This window comes from Lepidochelys kempii, chromosome 25, assembly GCF_965140265.1.
Source record: "Lepidochelys kempii isolate rLepKem1 chromosome 25, rLepKem1.hap2, whole genome shotgun sequence".
NCBI lineage: Eukaryota > Metazoa > Chordata > Testudines > Cheloniidae > Lepidochelys > Lepidochelys kempii.
This window is the reverse complement of record NC_133280.1, coordinates 15,976,740-16,004,620: the sequence shown is the minus strand read 5'-3', so window position 1 is coordinate 16,004,620 and position 27,881 is coordinate 15,976,740. Positions and strand designations below refer to the sequence as shown.

At 41.2% G+C, this 27,881-nt stretch overlaps 1 protein-coding gene across 5 annotated transcripts; it reads left to right on the top strand.

The window, feature by feature from the left end:
- The first annotated feature begins 3 nt into the window (after positions 1–3).
- Positions 4–27,881, top strand: PGPEP1 (pyroglutamyl-peptidase I). Of its 5 annotated transcripts, none has more exons than XM_073323685.1 (7): positions 41–78; positions 2,965–3,017; positions 10,102–10,265; positions 11,979–12,123; positions 15,874–15,990; positions 18,051–18,283; positions 20,191–27,881. In XM_073323685.1, the coding sequence occupies exons 4-7, from the start codon at positions 12,118–12,120 to the stop codon at positions 20,381–20,383; spliced, it is 549 nt and encodes a 182-aa protein (XP_073179786.1). In that variant the 5' UTR covers positions 41–78; positions 2,965–3,017; positions 10,102–10,265; positions 11,979–12,117; the 3' UTR covers positions 20,384–27,881. The 5 variants fall into 5 exon arrangements, with proteins under 5 accessions (XP_073179783.1, XP_073179786.1, XP_073179785.1 ...); XM_073323684.1 differs by having other exon boundaries at positions 10,102–11,387; XM_073323683.1 differs by lacking the exon at positions 10,102–10,265.

The window sequence follows — 27,881 nt, the reverse complement described above, 5'->3', positions numbered from 1 at the left end:
TCCCAGTCACTCTCCGGGCGGCCGGGGGCAGCGGCGGAGCCGAGATGGAGCCTCTGCGGCGGCCGGTGGTGGTGACGGGTAAGCGGGGGTAGGCGGAGTGCCCCTCCAGCCCGCCTCCCGCGGGGAGCCTGGGGGCGGCTTTGGGGGGGGAGGGGAGCCGGGGGGGCTGAGGAGGGGGGCGGCTTTGGGGGGGGAGGGGAGCCGGGGGGGCTGAGGAGGGGGGCGGCTTTGGGGGGGGAGGGGAGCCGGGGGGGCTGAGGAGGGGGGCGGCTTTGGGGGGGGAGGGGAGCCGGGGGGGCTGAGGAGGGGGGCGGCTTTGGGGGGGGAGGGGAGCCGGGGGGGCTGAGGAGGGGGGGCGGCTTTGGGGGGGGAGGGGAGCCGGTGGGGCTGAGGAGGGGGGGCGGCTTTGCGGGGGGAGGGGAGCCGGTGGGGCTGAGGAGGGGGGGCGGCTTTGCGGGGGGAGGGGAGCCGGTGGGGCTGAGGAGGGGGGGCGGCTTTGCGGGGGGAGGGGAGCCGGTGGGGCTGAGGAGGGGGGGCGGCTTTGCGGGGGGAGGGGAGCCGGTGGGGCTGAGGAGGGGGGGCGGCTTTGGGGGGGGAGGGGAGCCTCACTTTTCCAGCCTGGGCTCCCTGCTCAGGGTCTTGCTGCAGGTTTGGGGCATGGGGAGAACAATCTTGTGAATTAAAAGTAAATTCACCCAAAGCAACGTGGGGAGCACTGGAAAGCTGGCGGGCGTGCAGAGGCGTTTATACCCGGGCATGCCCCATCCCCTGGGGAAACGAAGCCAAAAGTGTTACCAAAATAACTGCGCCTGGGAGAGTGAAGTGGGGAAGCAAGCGAAGGAATGAAAGGCCCTTACATAGCAGGCTAGCGCTTGTCAGAATCTTTTCCTAAGGATACAAAGGGGAGAGCAGTTTGATTTGTGGGGAAGGCAGCTCTGTGACAAATGGGGAACTCAATTAAACTATTCAGTGCTCCCTGTGTAGCTGAAGTTGAGGTTGTTTGTCTTATTGGGAAGGCAGAGGAGTGGTAAGGGGTTTTGTTGCTGCAGCAGAGTGATTTGAATTGGAGGCCAGGGTTTCTACGGTACTGAGACCTAGGAAGGTGGCTTTGTCAACCCAGTCAGTGTATGCAGCGAAGTGTCCGCCTCCACCACTTCTCAATTCCTTGATCAAAGGCCTAAAAAGAAAAGTTGTGTTGGTAAAGTTTCCACGTCTCGCAGCACTTTCTGCTTTGGTACTGCACGTTTATGGAGTCCAATTCTGACAGAAGTTAACTTGCCTTAGACCCATGTTTGCCACTGGGATAATCCGTCTACAGCTGTCATGTTCCCTTTTTAAGCTCTCTTTTTAAAAGTCTGGGAAATGATATTGCTTCCACCTCCTTCTGTTGGCGATACGCACTCAGTAGGGGTGTGTGCGCGTGTGTGTTTTGTTTTTTAGAACTGTTTAAAGAGAGAATCCTATAAAGATCTCTGCAGCTGGCTTTGCTCAGTTGAGTTTCTTCCATAAAGGACATAGGGCAAGAGAACGAATCCCCCGTACACCTTTTCTATTGGGTCAGAAGAGCAAAAGGCCAGTGTGGCATGTGTGGGCAACTGATGCAGAATCAGAGCATTAAGCCACACTGAGCACCTTTAGAATTGCCACTGAACAGGGAATTTGGTTTGTAGCTAGACTTGTTACAGAACTCCAGAAATGCAACAGTCTGGATTACGAAATGTTTCTGGTCATTTTTGGATTGTAGTTTCTTTTACTGTCACTGAGTTGACTAATGAAATGATTTCTCAGCATTTTGCTGCTTTTCACTATTTGCCAGTATGCTACCGCCTCTGATGACCATTATCTTATGGAGGTTAGGCCTGCACAGATAGGACCCCTGCAGGTCATTCTTGTGGAAAGCTTAACAAGATTTTTTTTTTTTTTTTAGGAACTGAATTTTGAGTGTGACACTGGTTAGATTATACATAGGTGTTTTTGGTTTTTTGTGGGATTTTTAAGTAGAATTCCTGTTTGACCGCACAGAGAGCTAATCACTAGTATAGCTGTATACAGTATAACCTGAAATGTCAGGTTATTCACAGCAAACTGAATATTATCATAATAATGACAGCATTCTTTATACCCCTAAGGCATTTCCTTTAGCTGAACAAGACTTCTTGTGTGTTTTCACAAGCACTCTAGGCTCACAAATCAATTCTGAAAGTTAATTTAAACTATAGTGGCATAACTTTGCACATCGCTGAATTGCCTTACTTTTGTGGTGGTACAATAGTGAGGAAATGCTTGCTCAGTAAAAACTACTGTATTGTGGGTTACTAGTTAACCATAAGTTATTCATTAGAAAATTTAGGCTCCGTGCAAGCGTTTTGTATAGAACTATCATAACCTTTGGTGCTTATTTGTGTAGGGATCATCAGCAGTATTCTGTTTAACTTCCTGTTAAAATATAACCGTAATGATGGAAATCTTAATTAAGACTTGCTTAGTAGAGAGGAGATGCAAATTAGTAGGTATGTTAATTTGCTTGTATATTTGTAGAGGAATTTGTTGTGGACTCTGACAGTTGTGGGAGGGGATGATTTCAACTGGGAAGGAAGAACAGAAAATTTGTAACTTTGTTTGGGGTTTTTTGTTTTTTCCCCAGACTATGTCAGAATTGGGAGGGAGTTTTTTATTTAGACAACCTATTGAATTGAAATCATCTTCAATATTTTGTCTATTTTCATTCAAAAGACATAAAAGGATGTTATATAATATAAGTCAGATACTTTTGGAAGGTGGAAAGGATTTGAGTACTTGAATGTAAATGAGCAAGAATTTGGTATTCAAAGAAATCATTGTGGTATCCATAAGTAGTTTCCCTTGCGCACATTTAAAACAGAAAAGCGCAAATCAGTTTGCACCTCTGTGTCCAGTCAAGCCTGCAATAATGATTTCATCACTAAATCTTTATTTCTGTTTCAGGGTTTGGCCCATTTGGAGAACATGCTGTTAACGCCAGCTGGATTGCAGTCCAGGTAACAACACACATTAAAACACAGTTGGCATGTTCCAAGAAAGAGCTGTGCTGATGTGTCCCGTTTTTAAAAAAAGTTAGAATTTGTGAATCTATTGTAGAGCCTTGCAGAAATTGTTCCTGAAATTTACCAGTTGAGGCCCAGACACTCCAATGATCAATCAAATTATATATTTTGTTCACTCATCAAAAAATGTGTTCTGGACAAGTCAAATTTTGTAAGGCTGAGTTAATATAGTTAATCAAAACAAAGAATTCACAGGATAACTCTGAACATTGTAGAAGTTTTCCTGTTATCCTCCCCCCACAGAGGGAAGAGAGCTAGATTTTATAATTCCTCAGAAATAACCTGAAATCTTCCTTAGTGGTTGCAGTGTGCAAAGGAGGGAGCACAGGTTTTGGTTTAAGAAATGCATGAGTTCTGATCCCAGTTCTGCCATGAATAATGTCCTTGGGTAAGTCACCTAAGCTCAGTGTTTTCCCCATTGTGAAATGAGGATAACATGTAACATCCCTGTGGATACAGGTACAGAATGAGAATGGTTTTTAAAGCACTGCTATTTATTGATGAGGCACAAACTGTTCTCAGATCAAGTCATTACGTAGGAAACTTATGCCATTCATGGTCTGCATATCTTCATAAGCATCTGTTCTTACATTATCTCACTGTGTAAGCTTACAATGCTGATTTATTCACACTAGATGTCATCAAGAAATCAAACTCTCGCCAACAGTGAATTAAAATATTCTGCATGTTTTGCAGTATCCTGTAACAGCATTAATTTGTGACAGTACTACTGCATTATCCAAATTCTTTGTTATTGAAGACAGTTGACGAGTCAAGTGAAAGTTAAGGATACATTTCAGTACTTTTGCCCAAGGAATTAGACGTGTTTTTTCTCACCAAGTTCCCATCCGCCTCAATGTTCTGGGACTAATGTATTTTTCAGAATGCTTTTAAATTAAATCACAAACTATAATCAATTATAGCCAACTAATGGAGGGCTGGCCAGATGTCTAGTGCACTGCACTGTTATAAGGAGATCAAACCTTTGATTCCTTGAACTGTTGGGGCTGGATGTACTCCTGAGGGAGGAAAAGGAGGACTTGTGGCACCTTAGAGACTAACCAGTTTATTTGAGCATAAGCTTTCGTGAGCTACAGCTCACTTCATCGGATGCGTTCAGTGGAGAATACAGTGCGGAGATTTATATACATAGAGAACATGAAACAATGGGTGTTACCATACACACTGTAACCAGAGTGATCACTTAAGGTGGGCTATTACCAGCAAGGGGTGGAGGGGACGGGGAAGAACCTTTTGTAGTGATGATCAAGGTGGGCCATTTCCAGCAGTTGACAAGAACGTCTGAGGGTTCACTCAACTTCAGGTTGTAGAAAAGACAGGCTGTGTATAGAAAACTGCAGTTACTATAATCTGATGTTCTATAGTAGGGCTGACTGGTCCTTGTTTGTTTATGGTTGGCATAAGGACAGTTATCCCTAATAAAGGTAGCTCTAATGGGGGGCAGAGGCTAAATAATGGGGATCTGGGACAAGAAAAAACAGAATTGGTGGCCACTGTTCTGTGGCTTGTAGTAAAAGTAAATACATAATCTGGCTTAAGGGAAGAGACAATCACCTCCACTCCCTCAGTTTAAGGCACTGGTGATTGTGATCCGTTCCATCGTTGGTAGAGTAATCATGTACATTTTATTAGAGAAGCTCTTTTTAATGTAGGTTAAATTTGTTCTGGATATGTAAAACTATCCTTTGAGTTTTACACATATGTTGCTGGGTTATAGCTGTACATGTGCTGGCTGTACTGTAAGCCTGTTCTTTGACAGGATTTTTTAATTACTTGTGGTAGATTGTGACTAAAATCCTAAAAATTAAACTTTCAACCAATGTGTAGGGGATTTGCATTTCCCAACTCTACTCCAGTCCTGAGGGGCCCAGACAAAAAAGGAACAGCATGTCTTTGAACACGTGCAAGTTGGGCATTGTGCGAGTTTCAGACAGGGGACTTCATGGAGCTGAGTGGACACAAAGACATGTGTCTGAGTTTCTGAATCCCAGACAGTGTGATCTGCATTTTAATAGAAGAAAAATCAATTAAACAATCTTTGTAAATCCTTCCTAGCTTTAGGGCTAAGCTAGTTCTGGTTTATTAGATCTTATATTATCCTGCGGATAAAATTCTGTTTTTCTTCTTTCCAATCCTTTTTTGGTTTTGTATGTTGAAGACAAATATGATTTTTTTTCCTCAGACTGCAGTGACTTTCTAATATGGTCACTTGGTCTTGAAAGCTAAATTATTGCTAACATTTGGTAAAATATCGATATCTTGAAACTAGTCACTGCAGCATTTTAATAGTGCTAAGACTTTAATTGTTTTGTGCTTTTGTATGCACGGGGAGAGGCTGATCCTATAAATAAGATTATAGGACAGAAATTAGACACTAGACCATATGTGTGTGTGTGTGTGTATATATATATACATACACATAATGCATATATAAAATATGCCTTTTAAGAGTAGTAACTTAGGCTCTGATATATATATTTTTTTCAAAATGCTTATTTTTGTTTAATGTCTTGAGACTTCATTAAAAACCTTCTGTCCATGTATATAGAACACTCTGTATGTACTAAATTGTTTGAAATTTTTATTTTTGGATGTTTTTATTTTCTCACTTTGGGTGAGAGGTGAAGACAAGGTTTCATTAAGGGGAGCTTTAAAAAAACTGTCATTGACATCGCTTTCCTATTTACTTAAACATAATGGCTTTCCCCCTGGTATAAAATACCCTGTTTTCTGTACAAAGATGTGCAGATCAGCCTAGACACAGGTGTGCCCTATGGACTGTGAAGCTAATTGGCTCCTGGGTCCATCCCATTGAAGTGTTTTTGACTGAGCTGGAGGATGAGAAGAAGGGTCAGAGTGCATTTTGACATTACTAGGGACAATTGCTGTCAGCGTGTCTAGACAGACCTGATAAGGATATTAAAGGCTCACAAAGAGGTCCATTGTTGAGGGGTCAGGGAATGGGTCAAACATGTTTTTTTTTCTATATTTGTCAGGTATACAAGGCTGTAGATAATAAGTTGTCTGGGGGCCAAAGGACATTTTTATTATTGAATAGAAGTGCGTGTGCGCTATTTGGTAAAATGTTAGTTGTGAATTTGTAAAACTACATTTAATATAAATGTGGATAGAGAGCAGAGAAGTTGGCCTTTAAATGCTTCCAGCTGCAAGTTACAGCCTGGAGCATTCAGTCTAACATGTAGGGTTGAGCGAGGTGCAGTACGGCACATCTCATAACTGTAGAGACTCAGCATTTAGTATCTTTCCATACTCTTAGGAGTAGTGATAGAGAATTGTTAGGTGTTAGATAAAAGACGGACTTATTTCAGTATTACTTTAATATTGTGTAGTTACTTATTTCATTGATGCACCAAGTAAAATACCTACAATTTTGAAAGCAGACTAGGGTAAAGAAGATATGATGAAACATTACTTAGCATCTGTCTCTAGTAGTGAATGTCTGCATGCTTCAGATGCTAATCAATACAGCAAACCTTTAATATCAGACTTGCCCTCAAAGCTACAGCAAGTGATTTATCACTGTTCTTGCGTAGACTTTCATGGACCAGCAGGTCTGACTCTTATCTTTTCTGGGTCTATTAGTAATCTTGTTTTGGGGAAGGGGGTGGGGGGGGTGGGCAACAGCTGTGTCCCTCTGTCCATCCATACATGCGTAAATTTTCTCCATGTGTCTAGAACTCCAATAAAGGACGTAACAGCACTGTTAACTAGAGGATGACATGAAATGTTGACAGTCAGGTTACAATATAGAGGAAATACTGCTGTATTGTAAAGCAGTCTCTCTCTAAACTTCACAGTTAATGTTTACGTTAGCTTCCTATTACTGGCCAGATGTTTCAAATGCTTCTCCACCCAGGTTTTCGCAAAGAAACCAATCTTCCTGAAATTTTACATGCTTCATCTCATCCCTCATTAGAATTTTTCTTGCGTGCTTGGTAACTATCAGAAAAGGAGTTGTAAAGTTAAGGAGCTTTGAAAATTTTCCTAAGGTTTTATGGCTCACATCTCCAAAATGGCTTGGCCTGAAAAGTCCAAGTAGAGCTTGGAGCTTCATAAGAGCTGTCAGAGTAGTACTTTGCTGCTGGGGGCCCTATATGCAAAGATGCTCACTCAAAAACCCTTCTTAAAGAGTTTGGCTAAGACCCAAACAATATTGCTGTCTTCATTTAAAAGAATCCAGAGGTTTTAATGTTGGGTTTTTTTTTTTAAAAAGTGTAGAAATAAACAATTAAGGTATCCAGCCTGCTTCTTGCTGACACATAATCCTTCATTCACTTTACCTGGCCCAGTTTACACAGGTTTCTCAAACACAGCTTTGCCCTCTACAACTTGCAAAAATATTTTCAAAGATTAAGGGTGAATTACCAAGCATTGTTGAAAATAGGATTTCATAATCTCAGTAATTTATCTTGACCTTTGTGTATATTTTTGCAAATTTTAGGAGCAAAGCTTTTTGAGTGGATTGTGTAAATTAATGGTTTGTTTCCAGAGATATTAATGTTTGGGTTTTTTACGAGGTATAGAACTTTTTGAAAGTAATATTGGTTGGAGTGTTAGAGATTCCATTGAAACATATGTTTAACCCTAATGCTCTAACCCTCTTTGTCTGAAAATAATTCCTTGAATAGACACTATTCAGTCTGTGGATGAGCTTAAATTTTTTTTTAAATAGCAGGAAGCTAGGGGGATTCTGCAAAGGCCATGATTTTAAAAGCAATTAACAATTTTTAGCTGCCCACAAGAGGCACCATCTAAATGAGCCTCATTTCCAGAATACTCTGACCACTCACCCTCTTGCCCATTTAAGGAATTTCAAGTCAGGCATACAAAATCGATATTCACTTGTGAAAGTCTGGGCCAGCAGTCGTCTTCAAAGCATGTTTTAGACGTAGCCCAAAATGTAACAGAAGTATGAGTGCTTAAACAGTTATTTTTAAAAGTGCACACTTCATAAAATTGAAAAGTTTGCAACTATAATTGGGGAGCAAAAGAGATGTTTTTTTTTTAAAAAAAAAAAGTACCCCACAGAATAATGCCTGGAACCTCCACAAGGGTCTGCTCTCGTTGCTCTGATTGCAGTATCAGGAACTAAAACTTCAAAAGAGAAAAAGGATTTGGAGAGTGAAACTGCTAAAGACGTTCTTTTATAGTAATCCTTAAATGTGTAACCTGAGAGCAGGTTGGTGTTGTAAGAACAGCAGCATGGACTCCTGAAAACGATTAAAATAATAGCTCTTGGACTGTGAGTTGAAAGTTGTTAAGGGGCTTATTCCTTCACCTACTTACTTCCCTGGTCCTTCTTGCATGAACAGAGAGCAACAATACCCAAAGTCCAAAGGTGCAAACAATTCAATGTTTATTGGGGTGAACTTCCAGCAAGCATGATTCCAGTTTCCTTCCTTAGTATTCTCCTTCTCAGCTCTGACATCACAGAGCCTTACACCTGTGTCCCTGTTCCTATTCCTGCCCTTAGCAAAACATTATTCCAATTTCCTTACCCCTGTTCCCATCTACCCCACCTACACACTCACCCCCTCACTTCCTGATTGACTGCAGACTATATAGTAAAACTTAAGTTTGGCTTAGCTATACCTTACCAATCATTTTCCTGAAATTTAACTAACCAATCCTAACATATTGTAACATGATTATGTAACCAATTATATCCCACCACCTTAATTAGTTTACACCCAGCAAAATTAATTATACAGCAGACAGGAACAATCACAGAACCAGACAGATTATACAGACAAACAATAGCAAAGTGGGAACTATAATGACGAAACAATACAGAAGTGAGGATTACACATCCCAGTATTGATAAGTGAGTTCTTACCAGACAGGATGCTATCAAACTAAGTTTCCTTTTACATCTTCTAGGCACTTCCCTTTCTCTGGAGGTGATAGGCACTATCAGGACAGGATTGTATTCCTAACAGCCCAATAGCACCTGATTTCAATGTGACTAGTTTGGAATGTGAGGACGTGACCGGTTGCTTCCCAGCTTATGGCTGCCTGTGTTGCTTAGCCAAAGGCCTTAATCTAAGAACAGGACCTCAGACTGTCACAGTAAGAGAAGGACCTTACACTGGCAGACAGTGATTTTGATTCTTTCTTTTATTCCTCTATCTAGCCAAGTGATAAGAATACACCTAAATTCTTAAAGTACAGGCCTTTACCGACAGGCCTGAATATCTATATCCTAACAAAAGTCATTTTCTTGACACGCACATGTAACTCCTACTCGAGCACTAATTGGAGTTAGCAGTGTACAATCTTGGCAAGAGTAGAATTGTACTCTTTAACTGATACACATCTGCAGAAAAGCACAGGAATAGATGTTTTAACTGTGTATCAACTTGTGAAAAGCTAAAGACCTAAAAGTCAGTGATCTTTCCAAGCAAAATACAGGATCAGTAATAAAAACAGATGTGATACAAAGTATCTCACTACTTGTAATTGTGTGTTCCAAAAGAAAAATACACTGGTCACCTCATCCTTGTGGGGGTGGAGGGGGAAGAAGGACCTAAGGGTAAAGTTCTGGGATGCTGATGACTTTTCTGTACTCCTTTTGTTTAAAGAGCAATGGGTAACATTTTCAAAAGTGCCTAAGCCTTTGCCATTAGGAGAAAGATGTGTAGTCTTAACTCTAGTTAACTAGATAAAGTCCCAGTACTGACAAGGCAGTTTGTAGTTACCCTTCAACTCACATGGGAACTCACACAAACTGCGAAGTATCTTGTCTGCACTAGGATTGTTCCGGGAGGTAGCTAACTTGAGTTATGCGCACTGACTTTTTTCCAAATGAAGATGCTGCCTATGTCCTACTGAAAGTCAGTCAGATTCTGAAGACTCTTAGCAGCTTCTGAAAATGCTCCCCAGTGTAATCTGTGGTAAGGCTCCTAAATTAAACATATAGTATAGGTTTGGAGCTCAGCTTTTGAGCTTGCTTACGTAAATCTCTTCCTTTTTTCAGAGGCTTCAAATCTTGTGCGTGTCCCTCCCTACAGTTCTCAGGATGTTTGGGGTTTGAGGGCTCTGGAATTGATGGTTTCACTTCTGATGAGCCAGTTCCATTCTGGGCTAAACTGTTAAAGTCCGACGTACCATATGAGCAAGCACCTGACTGAAATCTTGATGGTAAGACTGGAATGCATCCAAACAGAGGTGACAGCAGAAGAGCAAGAGAGAAGAGAGGCCAAACTAGTGTGTTTGGCAATCAACCATAGAGTAAACTAGATGAATGGAGATACTGCGTACCATAGCTGAGCTATGAACAGTTTCCACTATAAAGGACTAGATAAAAGTAATCAACTAGGAGAGCTGGAAAACAGGCAAGACCTTATGCTGGATTTGGAGAGAATTTTCAGTACAAGCTGTATTTAAACAATACTATTCTCTGTTCTTTCTTTGATTGAAGGATTCATCCTCCCCCTTCCCTAATTAACCTCAAAGAGGCCTCTGGCCAAGGGTCTAGCTGGTACTTGCAGAGTTTCCCACAAAAGTTTAAAAGAAACTGGCCCGAGCACGCTTTTATTGTCTATCCTTATGAATCCCCTTGAAAAACCTCTTCTAACTTCAACGTAGTGTCTTAAACTACAATAATATAGGCTGCACATTATGCTACCAAATAAATGCAACTTCTGGGGTACACAGTGACACCTTGCACTACCTGCATACTCCACCCTTTACTGAAATTTTGGGTGAGCTGGAAACCAATATAGATTTAAGATATGAGGATTCCTTCCAAACCCCCTCATTATGTGAAGCGAAAAAAAAAAAAGAATAGTGCAAGTGGTAATGCTCAATGGAATTGACACCGGTAGAACAGCTTCAGAATAATGTACGGACTCCATGCTGGTGCTGCAACTTCTGCCTTCCTGGCCCCTTGCTTTGGGTGCCACTGACCACTCTGGAAATGGGACAAGAGCTTCCAAAGGAACTTCACAGCTGCCAAGATCAAGAGAACAGATCATTGAGCTCTGGAGTTCTGTTTGGTTTTATTAAGGCAATTGAAAAGTGTAGTAAACACCTGCTCTTTGAGGGAACACTCCCTTGAGAAGAGACAGGTTCAATATCCTATGCGCCATTGAGGTACTGGAGAAAAGACACTAAGGCAAACTGGGACCCCTTTACCCGCACTGGCTACATACACGTTTGAAAGAAGAAACAAGTAGAGAGATGACCTGCTGGCCTAGTGTCAAAGAAAAACCTGTTTGTCCCTCATAAACTGGAGAGGCTGCTCAAGATCTGTTCAGCCAGGTAATACTAAGACTCTGTAATGCTGCTGGGCTCAGCAAGGCCAGTGGTGACCTGCAGAGTAAGTGCAAATCACAAGGTAAAGAGAAGCTCGGGGGCAACTTGAACTTGCACAGTCAGCTTCTCCGAGGTTTTCAGCTAATGGTTAGAAAACAAGTAACTTGCTAGCTGGGGCTAGTTGCCTTCTCCTAGATATGCACAATCATCTCTTGTGTACCTGACAGGCCTACTCTGAGGAACACTAAATTATCCATTTCTATCCCTGGCCCAGATTTCTAATGTTCTGGACATTTTGCACAGAGCTACTTCTGTGTATCACTTTGGAAGTAACTAAGACCAGACTAGAGCCCCGATTCTCTGCTCATTGTATTGAGATGGTTTTAGTATCGACAGAGCTCCTAATGTATGTCTTCAGTCAGCATGGATCCCTCACTTAACCAATTGTATACACAGGAAGAAGCAAGCAATGACATGCAAGATATGCAGTAGATCCTCACAGCCCTTTGGAGTATTGTTTGGCACGAAGCCAGTGATCTTCAACTCCGTGAATGTCTGTATGTGATAAAACTGTATTCTTTATTTGTATTACCATAGCACCTTGGAGCCCTAGTCATGGACCAGGATCCTGTTGTGCTAGGCGCTGTACACACACAGAACCCACAGGAGTTTACAATCCAACTATAAGACAAGAGACGACAGATGGATACAGACACGCTGGGAGTACAAATAAAGAATGATTGTGAGTGTTGCTTATGAGCAGTTGTTACACTTCACCCTGTAGCTGTCCTGGCTGTCTGGGTTTCCAACTTTCATAATACCCAGAGGTAAATGATTAAGGCTGTATTTCTAAACCTTAATGTTTAAAATAACCAAAGTCAGTCCCTTTCTTCCTTTAGTAGTTCCCTAAGCATGTGGAGGATGCAGTTACCCTGTGCACTTGCATACAAGTTTTAATACTGGTATCTTAATAATGCATAAATAAAGAATTCAATGAAGTGGTGCAACTTTAAAGAATCAGTTATTACTAGGATGTTGCAAAAAGTAGCCATAAATAGTAGTTTGGGAGAGAGTAATACTGCACTATAAAAGCCTCCATGTACTAAGCTGCTCTTGTAGGGCCTCGTTGAGTTGCTCCCACAGGTTTAGTGTCTTTGTACTTAAAACCAAGTAATGTGGTACTCAACTTTTTTTTCCTCTTCTCCCTACCTCTGGGCAATTGGGAAGGTTAGTGTGTCTCTGGGGTCTGAATTTCGTTAGTCTGCTGTCTGGCTTCTGTTTGTCTGATTAAGGTTGTCATAGGACAAAGTTTTGACTACAGCAGAAAGTCTAGTCCTGCATTTGAATAAATAGATTAAATTCAACTGAATTTTTAAGAATTCAGTTGCAGCTAATGTCTTACTTTTTTTAATATTTGAGACCCTTCCTCTCATCTGCAAGTTGAAATAAATATTCTAAAATAAAGTAAGCAGTCTGTTTTGCTGCACAGAGGGTATAAATTCTGTAAAAAAATTTGATTGCATACATGTTTGTATTCTGGGCTATTAATCTTGACTAAAATTATAATCCAGATACTCTAAAGTCAGAAGATGGGACTCTAGCCAGCTGTCCAATTTGGCGGCAATGTTGATTCTATATGGGTTTGTGGAAATATAATTTCATTGATTTATAGTAAATCTACAAATCCTACAGAAGTATAGAAACCACCCTTCTGCTCTCTCCTAAAACTAACCCCATAGCCAGCCGATGGAGCTCCTTTTTTTAAAATGCATTTCAGTACATTGTCTCCTTTTTTTGACTTGCTCACTTTGCATGTGGAAAAAACAATTCATTTTTGTAGTGCCCAGATCAGCAAATAAAAGTGGTTGCTTTGTGCTAAACTCCAATACTCCTCCCATACACAACCCCAAACACACAACTTTGATATGACGAGAAGTGAACACCTCAAGGGTAGTCAGTGAAGTCACATTCTACCTTTGCATTTCAAAAACTGTTAAATCACCACCATGGGTTAGAATGCTTTTGAACATGTTAACTTATGAGTAAAGGGATATTCACTGTAGCTCTTGGGGAACTCCAAGCTCTACCATCCACTCAGATTCCAATTTAAAATATGTATGTCCCACAACACAAACAATACTATGTAGCTGTCTTAGCAAACCTGTATAAAATTCAGTGCAACGAGCCAAAAGCTGTGCAAATAGTGATGTTTATTCTTTTATAAACATGTCAAAAGGGATACATTTACAATGCACTAAATGATAAAATAAATGGACTTAACACTCATTTATCCTAATATTTTATTAATTTATCAAACCAAAATATATTGAAACAGCAGGGCCCTCTGAAACAATACCTGTTAAAGCAAAGGGGTTATTAAAGTGTTAGTGCAATCAGGATATTGGTTTTTATGGGTTCTCTATTGTCCCAGACCATGTTTGGACAAGCATGACAACATATTTTCAAGCCACTTGTTATCCCGATGATGATCAGAGGAGGAGGATGGCTTTGTCTTTAAAATTCTGCTAGGTGTCTAGTGAATTGGATTCTACTCCTGGCTCTGCCACTAGCATGCTGATTGAATTGCTCAAGGTTGCATATTGCTGCATGAATTTCCCAGTCTCTAAAATGGGGACCTTACTGTCCTTCCATGTGTCATAGGTGTGTTTGAGACTGAATTAGCTGTTGGTAAAGCCTGGGATCCTTGAGTGAAGGATGATGTAGAAGTACAAGCAAAGCATTACTTAAAGTGGTCCCATGGCCTGGGTCTGGAGACACATAGAGGAGTCAGATATACCAAGAGGTTGGGCATCCACCATGTCTGTTTGCCTTGGAGTAACACTAATTGTTGTCATACCCACTGGTTGAATGGGGGGGACTATATGTAGCCCTTCATGCTTACGGGAGGGGGATGGTGAAAATGTAATGCACATAAAGACTTGCAGTATGTGTACTGATTGGTTAGGCACCTGTGGGATGTGTTTTACAGCTCTCCTTAGTGGAATGGGGGAAAGATACCTGAAATCCTAAAGTAAACAATTGTTTCCTTCAAGTGTTTGAATGTCACAGTGTGGCTCAAGCACTTCCATGTGTCTTTATGCTCCAAGTTTTTATTTTTAAATGCTCCTAAAGGTTATATTTCTCTGTTATTGCATGGGGATTTATGCTGTCTGTGTAGTAGGATTAAAGTGACCAGATTCCCACTTGTACTGTTTAATCATCTGGGAAACTTGTTCCTGTCGCATTTAGCCACAGCGCTCTAAGTTTTCTGTGTCTTGCTGTGATGGCTCTGGTACTGCTTCCCAGTGCAGCAGGATGTATCTCCTAGCTAGCTTTCATCTCGCTACCTGAACGTTCTCTGCTTTAACGGAGCATCATGTTCGCTAGTACTAAGCATGCCACAGAACTGCCATTTTCACTCTCGTGTAGGAACAAAGTCGATGCTGGATGTTTGTTCAACTGAAATTCAGTTAGTGTCCAAATATTTAAAACAGTCAGAGGACTCTTAGCCAATATTTTTAGAGGAGTGACAGTGCAATATTTGAATCAGAAATTAAAAGTCGCTGTTGTAAAACTAAGTACAAATATGCTGGATGGTACAGTATAGGTGAAGACATCAAATAAACTCCTTTTCCATGTTAAAGTTTAAGGCTGTATTTTTAATCCTGCCAAAGTGAAAGTAAAACCCATAAATATATGGAGTGATCTGTGCTGATGCTGCTTCAGTTTTCCGTATGAGGAGTTTTGTAATTCCCTATAAAGATTAACAAAAAAGCAATCTGACTGGTGCTACTTTTCACTAGAGAGGAGTTGCTGACCTTCTCACATGCAGGCAAGGATGAAAACTTGCATATTCGTTCTTCCTATCTAGGGTGACTAGAAAGACTTATTCTGTGAATAGCATGATCTGTGGTGCTTTCTGTGTATAATGCAAACCACTTGAAAGAAGCAAGATATCATTACATATTCCTGAAAATAATATAGCTAAGAAAAATGGCACAGACATGAAGTTACTTTTTGATGTGAGGCACTGTCTGCAACCTGTCTGGGTTTAACTAAGGAATTTAACTTTCTGCATAGGTCAGAATCTGTATGATATTAGAAATCCACAGATAGGACCTTTTATTGTTGATGGAAAGATAATTTCTCACTGTCCCTTCAGCCCAGTTATGATTGCTTTCCCCCTGCCCAGCTAACTGCTATGGAGAGAGCCTCTCCTTAGGGCAGGTGCAGAGCTTGCTAATGGAATGCTGTGTCACTTCTACCAATGGCCAACAGAGGAGGAATAGAAAGGTTATTTCTTTTGTCTCACTTTAACTTGGGCACTGGAAACCTCATGGTGGTTCTCCTCCCATCTGTCCAGAGGCAAGGAAGCCAGACTGAGCTCTTTCCTGCAGGATAGCATAAAGCACACTTGAAGGCTGGCCCAGCAATAGACTTTCCAGCATAAATGTCTGATATTTTGATATTTACTTTTTTTTCCTGTTCTTAGGAGCTGGAGAAGCTTGGCTTGGGAGATGGTGTGGATCTGTATGTATATGAAATCCCAGTTGAATACCAAACAGTACAAAGACTAATTCCTGCATTGTGGAAAAAACACAGTCCACAAGTGAGTAAAATCCAAAGCAAGATGGAATAGATGATCATAAACTGACGGATCCTTACAACCATGGGCTGATGTTCCTAATGCAAAATCAAACTTCTGATGTATCTTGATTTAAAATTTTGATTTGACAGATCTTTCCTTTTGACAGAAACTTGTGAATTTGGACAATTATACAGCTTAAAATAGAGCCCTGGTTAGTAGTGTCAGTTCCTGAATCCCTGCACAAGTGATGTCTACATAGCCTACTTGAGGGCAGCCCGCCTTGGGTTCAAGCCTCTAGCTGCCACTGTTCTCAGGGCAGAATCATGCAATCTGCTCCTGGGCTGCAGATCCTTACAATTCATTAATTACCTCCACAGATCTGACTTCAGCTCATCACTTGTAGTTCCAGTCTCTCAAGGGCAATGACAAAGCTATCCAGTGATTAGCCAGCTTTCATAAAGCCAAGTACTATGTGTTCAGAATGAAATCATTTTAGAGAAAACGCATCTGAGAAACAAACCTGTTATATGCATGCCTGCCCTACCAGGTGATCACCCATCTTTCACATGGAAGGGCTGGTAGATTCAAAAATACTTGAGGTCCTCCTGCAGGACCTGATTCTGTTAGACCTATCTTCATGCCCGTCAGTTCACAAGTAGTGTCTGTGGTCCTCTGCCCAGGCCAGAGCTGACATCTTGCACAGCTCCAAGTTCTTTCTCTGTTAGGTCCTTGAACCAACTCAAAGCAGTTGGAGTGCTATTTCCCAGGGGATGAACTGCCACAAGCATTATCACCTGCTCTGTTTCAGCATTGGGAATTTTCACTGATTACACCCCAGTACTTTGGTTGCTTCAGGAAACCTATATCTTACCCGTTTAGCCAGGAATGCCATCACTAGGCAGCCCATAAAGATACATAGAACACTTATAAAGTCAATACAGGGGCCTTTGGGTAGTCCATGGTTTCCAAAGCACCGCTTTTGTTTGAAGAATTCTACCTCTCAAAATGTAGAGCACTGCCCAGCAGTAGTGGTTGCTGGACAGGCATTGAAAAGGGCTGGCTAGGGCTAGGCACCTTAGGACTAATCTATGCCACCTTGCCTCTTCCAGTAGCAAGCTTCTCCCGAGCAGATTCTGCCATTCATGCCAACCTTCCTTTTGCCTGGTGTGAAATAAAACTCTCACTAGGAGTTAGACAGACAGAAGTAGAATCCGTTTCACATTGGACCCAAGACTTCATTGGCTTGTGAACTACGGTAGAACCTCAGAGTTACGAACACCTTGGGAATGGAGGTTGTCATAACTCTGATCACAACATTATGGTTCTTTCAAAAGTTTACATCTGAACATTGACTGAATACCACTTTGAAACTTTACTGTGCAGAAGAAGAATGCTGCTTTTAACCATCTTAATTTAAATGAAGCAAGCACAGAAACAGTTTCCTTACTTTGTCAAATCTTTTTTTTAAACGTTCCCGTTTTTTTAGTAGTTTACATTTAACACAGTACTGTATTTGGTGGTTTTTTGGGGGGTGGGAGGGAGGCGGTATCTGCTGCTGCTTGATTACATACTTCTGGTTTCAAACAAAATGCGTGGTTGACTGGTCAGTTTGGAACTCTGGTGTTTGCAACTCTGAGGTTCTACTGGAACGCTCTAGGTTTTAATGTGGCCCCATCAGCATAGCATTAGAATGCTCCAGGGGTTACTGTCTTTCCCCCTCTCCTCTTCCCTTCCACCACCAATTTTAGCTAACTAATTTGTTTTGCAAAAAGAAAAGGAGTACTTGTGGCACCTTAGAGAGTAACCAATTTATTAGAGCATAAGCTTTCGTGAGCTACCGCTCACTTCCTCAGATGCATATCATGGAAACTGCAGCAGGCTTTATATATACACAGAGAATATGAAACATATTCCACGATATGCATCTGAGGAAGTGAGCGGTAGCTCACGAAAGCTTATGCTCTAATAAATTGGTTAGTCTCTAAGGTGCCACAAGTACTCCTTTTCTTTTTGCGAATACAGACTAACACGGCTGTTACTCTGAAACCTGTAATTTGTTTTGGTTTTTTTTTTCTTTGCAGTTGGTGGTTCATGTGGGTGTATCAGGTATGGCTACAACCGTAACACTGGAAAAATGTGGGCATAACGTAGGATACAAAGGCTTGGACAACTGCCGTTTCTGCCCAGGCTCTCAGTGTTGTGTAGAAGGTGGCCCAGAATGCATCGATTCAATTATTGACATGGATGCAGTTTGCAAGAGAGTCTCAACGTTGGGACTTGATGTCACGGTTACTATATCCAAGGATGCTGGCAGGTACAGGATCATAATGATCAGTAGTGAAACCGATTCATGCTGCGGTGTATGTTCCATTTGTGCTAAACTAATGGGGATGACAGTTTCTGAGCCTCTCACTTTTAATGGGGTCAGCACTTCCATCCCTTCACCCAGGGAGTGGGGGTGGGGAAAGAAATCCTAATTTGTCTTTTAAAACAAATTTAATTTAATCTGGGACTATGAAGAGAAAATGTCATACTCCTAAGCCTGTGGTTAGTGCATAGTGTCACTAGAAGACAGAGGTAAGGTTGTTCAGATGTCCTAACTGTATTTCCATATCTGAATGTGTCTGCATTTAAAGTTTTAACCTTAACTGTGAATTTCCTAGGTTTATAATTGAAACATCATTGTAATGTAATTTAGGGTAAAATACTGATATGCACTCTCAACCTTAACTCCATTTTAACAGTTTTGTGTGAAGCATCGGAACTGGACTTGTTTTCTATTGTGGTGTTAATGGAAAAAGAAACTAAGAAAAATGTTTATCTGGAGATCTTGCAACAGTTGTTATCCCTAGGTTTAAACCAGAATATTATCCACCGTTCACAGAACAAACAAAGCCCCGGGGCCTGGAACTGAGATACATTAAAATGTTATAGTAGCCAGACATGTTGGATGCAACTGAAGGCTCTTATCACAGCTGGGTTTTTTGTCTGTGGGATGTTTTGGGGGCACTTACCTTGTGTTTCCTGGAAGTCCAGTTAGATAATTATCAGTGTTCTTATTGGGGGAGTAGAGTTTCTGAAACTGGGTTAAACCAAAAATGCAATCTGGCTGCAGCAGAAACGGCTATCGTGTGGTTTTGCTTTACTGTTAAACATTGTCATGACTTTTTCCCAGAATAGCAAAAATAACTCCTTCATTTTAACAAAATGTATTCAGAGAACTGCTGAAATATTTGTTTGAAATGACTTTCTGAAATATCTGCATTTTGATATTCTCCACTTCAGCTTTCCTTACAGAAAGCAAAGCTATAAACTCTTCAATGTTTGCATGTTTTCCCTTCCTTGTTTAAAAGTGTTCCAAAGGAAGGGATGTTCTGGAGTGTAGGGCTCTAGCCTGGAATTTGTGGGACATGAGTTCAGTACCCTCTTCTGCCACAGGCTTCCCATATGAGCTTAGGCAAGTCTCTTAGTCTGTCTGTACCACAGATCCCCGTCCCCCAAATGGGGAACAACAGCCCTGCTGCCCAGGGGTGTCGAGAAGATAAATATGTTAGACTGAAGCGCTTGCGGGCACTTCTGTCTTCCTTAATTAGAAATATGCTAATTTTGCTCATGTCCATCAGTTGTTTAAAATAGAACACTGAGGCCATATAAATGCTTAGGAACAGATTGTCTGCAGTGCAGAGGAATGCTTTAATCCTTTCTATGAAATTATTACTTAATTCTAAAGTGTTACACTGAAGTTAGCAATCAACTATGCCTCTTGAGCCAGCCTTATTTCCATGCATGTGTCTTTCTCAGTTGGCACCATTCTAACCCACTGTGCACAGCTGTAAGTAACTACACAAGGTGTAGGACAGCAGAGAATTGGGTCTTTGGTCCTTGTGACATCCCGCTATCTTAATAAAGGCCATCTCCTCAATGCTCTTCAGGTAAAGCAACTACAAAAGTGATGTCTTGTTGTCTGGGGAGAAGTTATTTGGTATTTTTAGAACAGCTGGCATGGGAATGACATGAAAGGCTCTGAAACCTGTTTGGCTGCTGCCGAGACAATAACTGAAGCCAATACAGGGTTAATGTAACCATTCTTCTCCTGTAGCCGCTTTCCATTGCTAATCACCAGAAGCCATTTGTGCTGGGCTTCCCACGCTCCATTTTATTCGTATCCATTTGCTCACAGTACTTGTTGCTTATCACTAAACAAACTTTTTTTAATTACAGATATCTCTGTGATTTCACTTACTATACGTCCTTATACCAGAGCCATGGCAGGTCTGCATTTGTTCACGTGCCTCCACTGGGAAAGCCATATACTGCAGAACAGCTGGGTCGGGCACTACAGGCTATCATAGAAGAAATGCTCGATGTTTTGGAGCATTCTGAAGGCAAAATCAATTGTCGCCATGAACACTGAAGCTGGGCAAAAGTCCTACTACTGTTGCACTTCCACAATATTCCCCACTACTAAGTACTGGGGAAGCAGCCTGTCTGAAATGTACAGAAAAAGAATCAGAGACTTCAGAATGAAAGTTAATTCCACTTCCAGCAATTCTGTGACATTCTTTTCTTCCTGTGTGAATTTCATCTTAAGCAAGAAAGGATTTCAAGTCTTTCTTTTAAACCACCTGTAACTACTTATTTCCTGAAGTGGCTGAAAAATGTGTGCTGTGTTTTATACAGAGGATATCTGTAAATCAAGTGACAGCTATTGAGCAGTCTAATACAGTGCAGATGAAAAGGTTTACACCTGGAATCAGAGTTCATGTGCAGGGAATTGATGATACCACCTTCTGACTAGAAGTCCTTAATTTAAAAGATTTACTGATTTTAAAAAAAAAAAGGTTTTAATGTAAAATTATAGCTATAAGCAGTTGGCATAGAAGATTGGGCTTATATTTTAAACGGTTCTTGTTCGGGATGGGGAGTCATTTATAATTGTTTTAGAGGGACACTGAATCTTTTTGCCAGTCCTAAAATAGCAGTGCATTAGTGTGCACGTCTGTTAAGATTTTAATAGTGCTGCAAACAGAAGGGGTACATGGTTTTGATTTGATGGGAAGCACTTGAGGTACAAAAGGGGATGGCTTTTTGTATGTGGGAGACACCCAACCCACACCAAATAGTTCCGAAAAACTATTTTTATTGTGCTCTTAATACTACCTTCCTTGCTCAGACTAACCATATACCTCCTTTACGAAACACATCGTTTCATACGTGTATAAAATAAAACGTATAGCGGTTGGAAAAGCTTTGCTAGTGACCACTGTTTCCACAGGGGTCTCTTTTCCCAGAACCTCAATTACCCTGCCCCCATACCTTAAAACCAACTCTGTACTTTTTTTTAATTTTATTGTAAATGTCTGTTCTGTTTATGGATTGGAAGAAGGACATCTAGTGGATTGTGCTCCAGCTGTTCCTTGAAGACCCTGCTGGCGTGCTCTAAAAGGTTCCTAGTGCGATAGACATAAATATGCTAAAATGTGAATGAAAGGCAACCCCACCCAATGCCACCCTTACTGCAGACCCAGAGTTGCAATTATCTTGTTTACTCCTGCACTGAGCTCTGTGTTTGTGCTTCTCCTGGGGCACTGAGAAGGAATGACCAGAAGGTACCATGGCTTCCATTATTATCTCTATTGCCTTTGGGGCCCCCATGGGGCTCCACTGGGCTAGGTGCTGTACACGTACACATACACATAGAATCATAGAATAGCAGGGTTGGAAGGGACCTCAGGAGGTCATCTAGTCCAACCCCCTGCTCAAAGCAGGACCAATCCCCAATTAAATCATCCCAGCCAGGGCTTTGTCAGGCCTGACCTTAAAAACTTCTAAGGAAGGAGATTCCATCACCTCCCTAGGCAACGCATTCCAGTGTTTCACCACCCTCCTAGTGAAAAAGCTTTTTCCTAATATCCAACCTAAACCTCCCCTACTGCAACTTGAGACCATTACTCCTTGTCCTGTCCTCTTCTACCACTGAGAATAGTCTAGAACCATCCTCTCTGGAACCACCTCTCAGGTAGTTGAAAGCAGCTATCAAATCCCCCCTCATTCTTCTCTTCTGCAGACTAAACAATCCCAGTTCCCTCAGCCTCTCCTCATAAGTCATGTGTTCCAGACCCCATAGTGGTTCCTGCTGCAAAGAGACTCTCCTGCAGCTCTGGTTTCAAGTCCCATGGCTCAGTTCCCAGCAAAAGTAACATAATTCCTTTAGTGGCCTACAGCCAGGAGAAAACGAGTCTTTCTTCACTGCCTTACCTTTCTGGCCATTATCTACACCAGTGCAAACCAATTGTGATCTATCTACACTAGGAAAATCAGGACCCAGGGTTCTCTGCCGGGGTCACTCACCCCAATGGTAGCAAACATGCACTTTTCTGACTGGTCTGTTCTAGTTTCAAAACCAATTGTAGGGGGCATGACGCATCGGGGCAGATAATGTCCCCATTCTAGCTGCAGCATCCTCTTGGGGAGCAAAACTTTCTGCACAAGCTGTGTTGTGGGCCTGGCCCCATTCTATCAGTTTTTAAGAAAGCCCTTCTCATTATGTATAAACTGAGACTTGTATTTTAGAATTTCACTCCATAGGGGCATTTCTGGGTGGTCTCCATGTGCCCTCTCTTTGGTGAGATGATTTCATTTGTGCCATTGAGGCTAGGTCTGAAGTGTCGCTTGCCTTGCAAAATTTCCAAAGGCAGCACTTGGCAAGATGGGTCTTCTGTTCTAGCCAAGATTCGAAAAGGTCTTTGAACTGCTAGTATGTGACCTTGACTCTAAATTGTGATGTAAGTAAAAGGTACGTAATGCCACAACAAAAGTAACGGTTAAATTGGTACTAGCTAGCATGTCTTTTTAGGGAACCATTTAAATAAGACATAATACTAGTCTAATACTTTTACTAAAATAGATATTAAACTATGTTTTGAAACCTGTTAGAAATATCTGTTAATGTTTTAAGTTCTCTAATTATGAACGGTTCTACTACAGAATCTCAAAATGAGAGCTGCCACTTTACTGCGACTTCCAACCAGGAAGTATAGTGACAAAGAAAATACCACTTAGCATCTGAATGCATGCCAGAGGTTGGAGAGTCTGCAGTTGCATTAAGACCACTTTTGCTTGGGAAGCTAGTGCATGGAGATCTTCAGATACACTTTTGAGTTACTTAAGATTGGTTTTCTGGGGAAATAGCTTCATGTGTTCTTCACAGCTTTTCTGATAGAACTTGCTTTAAAAGTCAATGTATAGTCTCTCATGTGCATTAGATGCAGAGTAGCACTTTGTCAGGCTTTCAGCAGACAGGTCAGATCACAATTTCCGGTTTAGTAATTTATTATATTTAATATTTTGTTTAAATATTGGTGATTTTACTCATTTTTGTGAATAGTGGAGGTAATCTTGCAGTTTTCTCTTTTGGTAAGCAGTTCTGATCACCAAAATGCATCTTAACTGTTGAACCTCTTCAAAAGAGAGAATTCATATATTCCATTAAATAAAGCAGCTGACTTGTACATAATTTCTGAAACCATTTAATTTCCACTTAAAGATTCCTGGGCTATGAACAAAATTGAAGCAGAATTCCACAGCTGAATGAGAGAGAAGGACCGTAGAGTTAAAACTCCATGGGATGGTCTCCTAAAGGGCTGCAGATCAACAAACCCATGTTCCTTGTAGTGCATGTCCCCAGAAAGTCACAGACAAGGCTGCCCCTAAACAGAAACTTTTATTGGTTCATCTTGGCAGGTATCTGCTTGTGTGGGCCACCTGTCTGCTGAACGTTCCTCCTAATTCAGTAAGGGAAGTTGAGCAGCTCCGATCCTCTGGATCGTTGACCAGTTTTGTCTCATTTTGGTCAACGTTTCCAGTTCTAAATAGGACACTGTCAACGTCTTCCTGTTGAACATTCAGTTGTAACTTTGAGTGCAGATAGTCCTTATGGAGTTTGCAGATGGTCAGCCTCAGAGCCCCCTACTAGTGTTGATACTGCACCATGCTCGGTGGAATCCACTCGAGTATAGGAATGGATTATATTGTATAAAACTGTGGAAGGAGGAGCGTCCAGTTCTGTGAACAGAGAAAGTAGGAGGGATGTGTCTTCTAGAGGATAAAACTGCATTCAGGATTAGCTTGCTCAGTCAGTGGAGTCTCCCCAGCCAGGCACCCTTTCAGAAATGCGTTTTGGGTCCCTTCCCGCAATCCTTCTTTGAGGGAAAAACTTCACTGATTTCTGAGAGTGGGAGCGTGGGATGGGAGCTCTGCATGTCCGTGTCAAAGTTCTTATTTCTACTAATAAGCTTCGCTTTGTTGTGAGCAGTGTTTTTAATTGTTTGCATTTCCTCACAGTCTGCTTTTATAAAGCTTCATGGGATCAGTTTTATTTGCTAGAAAATATAATTTATTTTATCTTTTGTTTTGAGAATAAGTAGTTGATCACCTCTTTAAAGAGTTGGTTTCTCACTTTATTAGCCAAGTTTTGTATAGTGATTTTTTTAAATTGACATTAAACTCATTTTGTTTAAATCTGACCTAAATTAAATACTTTTGTGGGTTTTTTGCTGAATTTTTTTTAACCCCATTAACTCGTGTTCCCTAATATAGACCTATTTTGTTTGGAATTACACCATACAAATGGTCAAAAACTTTAGTTACTGTCTTGTGTAATATTTGCTGCCTGCTTCATCCTCAATTCATTAATAAATAGAACTTTGCCTGGGAGATCCATTGCCAGCTACAGAATTTTTCAAACTAGCAAGTCAATGTGGAAACACAAAAAACGAGGGTTAGTTAAAATTGATACCTATAACTAGTACACCTTATAAAATGTGTGAAATTCTAGTAAGTCATTGCAGCACTGTCTGTATTAACACTTTGCTGAGAAACTGAGTGAGAGCTCAGTGGATTTTGTTTTAATGAGAGCAGGTTTTTTGTGTGTCTTTATGTACTTACTCACAGCTTGTGGGAGGAAATGAGTAAGGAGTTGGTGACACTTATGGATGAGACTTAGTTGCTTCAGTTAATAAAAACTATGGAGGATTTTTGAGAAACTCCAGATGCGCTCAAACTCATTCAGGGATTGGTGACCATAGTGGCAGGAGAAATTAAGCTTGAATAAAAACGCTGTAATGTCCATTATCTCTCAAGGAAGAGAAGTACTGACTGACTCTGAACTTGAAGGCTTCTCTGAAAATAAGGACTCGGAGCCATTGTGGGTGTACTAGTGAAGACCAACGCCCAAGGCTCAGCAGCCATTTGTGTTTGAGTGCATTTGGAAAAAGAGTGATATATAGAAAAAAAAAGAAAATATCCATGTCTCACATTTATGTGGAGTATTGTCCAGCATTGGCTGCCTCCTCTGGAAAGATTGAAAAAGGTAATGAAGATGGTTTAGAGGTATTGAGAAGGGTTGTGATGTGAGACTGGAATTATTTAGCCTGGAAAGAACAATTTTACAAGGAGGGGACTTGGTTGAGGGGGTTCAAAATTATAAGACTTGGTGAAATTAAAGGGAGTACATTTAGAATGAAAAAAATTAATACCACTTTATGCAGCTCAGTGTTTGCAATTCATTGCTGCTGGTAGGGCTGGCTCTGTGGCCAGTTTCACTGGTACCATGTAAACTCAAAATAATAAAAATTAAACTGACTGCTTGCTGGCGTCGAAGGGATTTGTCGCCATGCAGCGTGGCATGACAGAGTGTGGAGGGTTGTCGCTCTTCCTCTAAAAGCATTGGGTATTGGCTGCTGCCAGGGTCTGATATATGACAATGTCTCTGTATCGCCTTAGGATTTGTACTGTAAGTGCTTGGCTTATAATAAGTCAAGTAGGGAACTATAAATTGTCCCAAATGTAGCATTTAGACTTCAGTGATGTGTAATTTTTTTTTGTCTGCCTAATCTTCCACATGGTGTTAACCTCTCTGTGCCTCACTCAACTGGCAAACAGTACCCTGGACATGGTCGCATAGCGAATCCATGGTATAGCTGGGATAAGAACCCAGGAGCTTCCAGGCCTGGGCTCTAGCTGATACTACAGCCTCCTGGTATCTTTTTTTTTTTAAATGATAGAACACCAATAATCCTCAGTGTCTGAACATGTAATTCAGTGAAACATTACACGCAAGCATAGCTAGATATGAACTGTATAAAGAAAGCACTGTGCAAAGACCTGGCTGGACCCCAAGTGGGGAAAGGTTAGGTGGGAAAGAGCGATTAATCTGGCAGGTGACAGCCTTGTGTAAAAGAGGAACTATCCCACAAAATAAACTCCCGACCTGAATGTATTCTGTCACCACCAGGCCAATGGTGACCTGTGAATCAGTTTTAAATTGTAGCATAAGTGTGTTTAATCTTTCTAACCATGCATTTTTGTGATACAGTATTGGGCTCCCTTAAGAGTTAATTGCAGTGTTTGAAAACCACCTGTCCAGGCGCAATGTAATGGAGAGTAACAGGCACGTTGGTGTTATATTCACATATGGAGTTCAGTTTTTCTCAGTTTAGGAATCCTTCTGCAACAAGGATGTTGTAGCTGAATTCACAATAGCTCTAAATCAATTTGTGTTTCTCAAATAGGCTTCCATCGAGCAGCTTCCCTCCAAGCGCCTTTGACTGTTTCACTTCTGGTTTGTAGAAAGCTGGTTTACAGTAAAATACAGGGGGTGCGGGGCAGTTTGATAGGGCTTCATTCAATTTAGCTTATTCTGGGTTTTGTTATATTTTCAAAACTTTATTGAAAAGCTAGCATCAAATACCCCTAATCACTCATTATATTTATATATACACACACACACCCCTAATAAAAATCTTGTGGAGTGTTACATTGCATTTACCGGAAATCCTAACTAACATTTTGCAGTGAAGAAATATCCTTTTTCCTTTCAAAACTAGTATTTGCAGCTTGACATAGTAAAGAACTGTATCAGTGTAAAAATAAACAGCAGTTACACTGAATCTCCACAGCAGAAACAAAGCTATATCCAAAAAAATTAAACCCACAGGATACTCTTGGGCTTAATTCCGCTCCCTATGGAAACATGGAGACTACTTCTATTTAAAGAAATATTTTAAAACAAAATGAAATGCAAGGTGTCTTGCTGTAGACAAGAATTAAATATGGGAAATGAAATTATACACTGCCCTGAAGTTAAACCCTGGGCTGTTTAAATACAGGTTCAGATCTTGTATTGCACCAGCTTATTGAAATGCCTGTATGAACTTTGATTAAACAGGGAGTGCCTTTTCTTGGGCTTTGCTCCCTGGGGATGCAGCCTGTTGGTGCATGGGGATAGATGAGCCATTTGCATGTGGGTGCAGAGGGAAGAGGCAAGACTGGACACCTGTAACTGGGAGAAACCACTGACCACCTGTCTGTGTCCCCTTTATCTGAGTACCTTCCAGAGAAGTTCTGCATTGACCTGAGCTCTGAAGACCTTCCCAGAACACATCCAGGCCTAGGGAGGGAGAGCAGACTACATGGTATAAGTGCACTTGCGCGCACACAACATTCTCGCTGTTCACTGGTCTTCAGCAGACTGGCAGAATTATTGGTCAGATTTCTTCAGATCATGTTCTCTTGTCCAGACGTCTCTTGTTTATGCATTTGCAGCATCACTCAGCCTTTCAAGATGAGCACTTTTGAACCTTCTCTGTTAATCGTGATCAGATAAACGTCTCTCCCCCAAGTGTGCTTATCATAACGGTTGGAACTACAGTTATACATTTGTTGTGGCTTCTGTTTTTCTCCGTACTTTCTTGCAGTGCCTTGTAAAACCAAACAATCCAGTGTGTCACAAAAGGGCTGTATTGTAATGACCAAACAGTAACACACTTTCGGCTTGCCATTGCTAGACTGGACTCTGTAACTGAAAATTTAAAACTGATATTTCAAAAGTAAATAAAACGAGTTAATCCTTT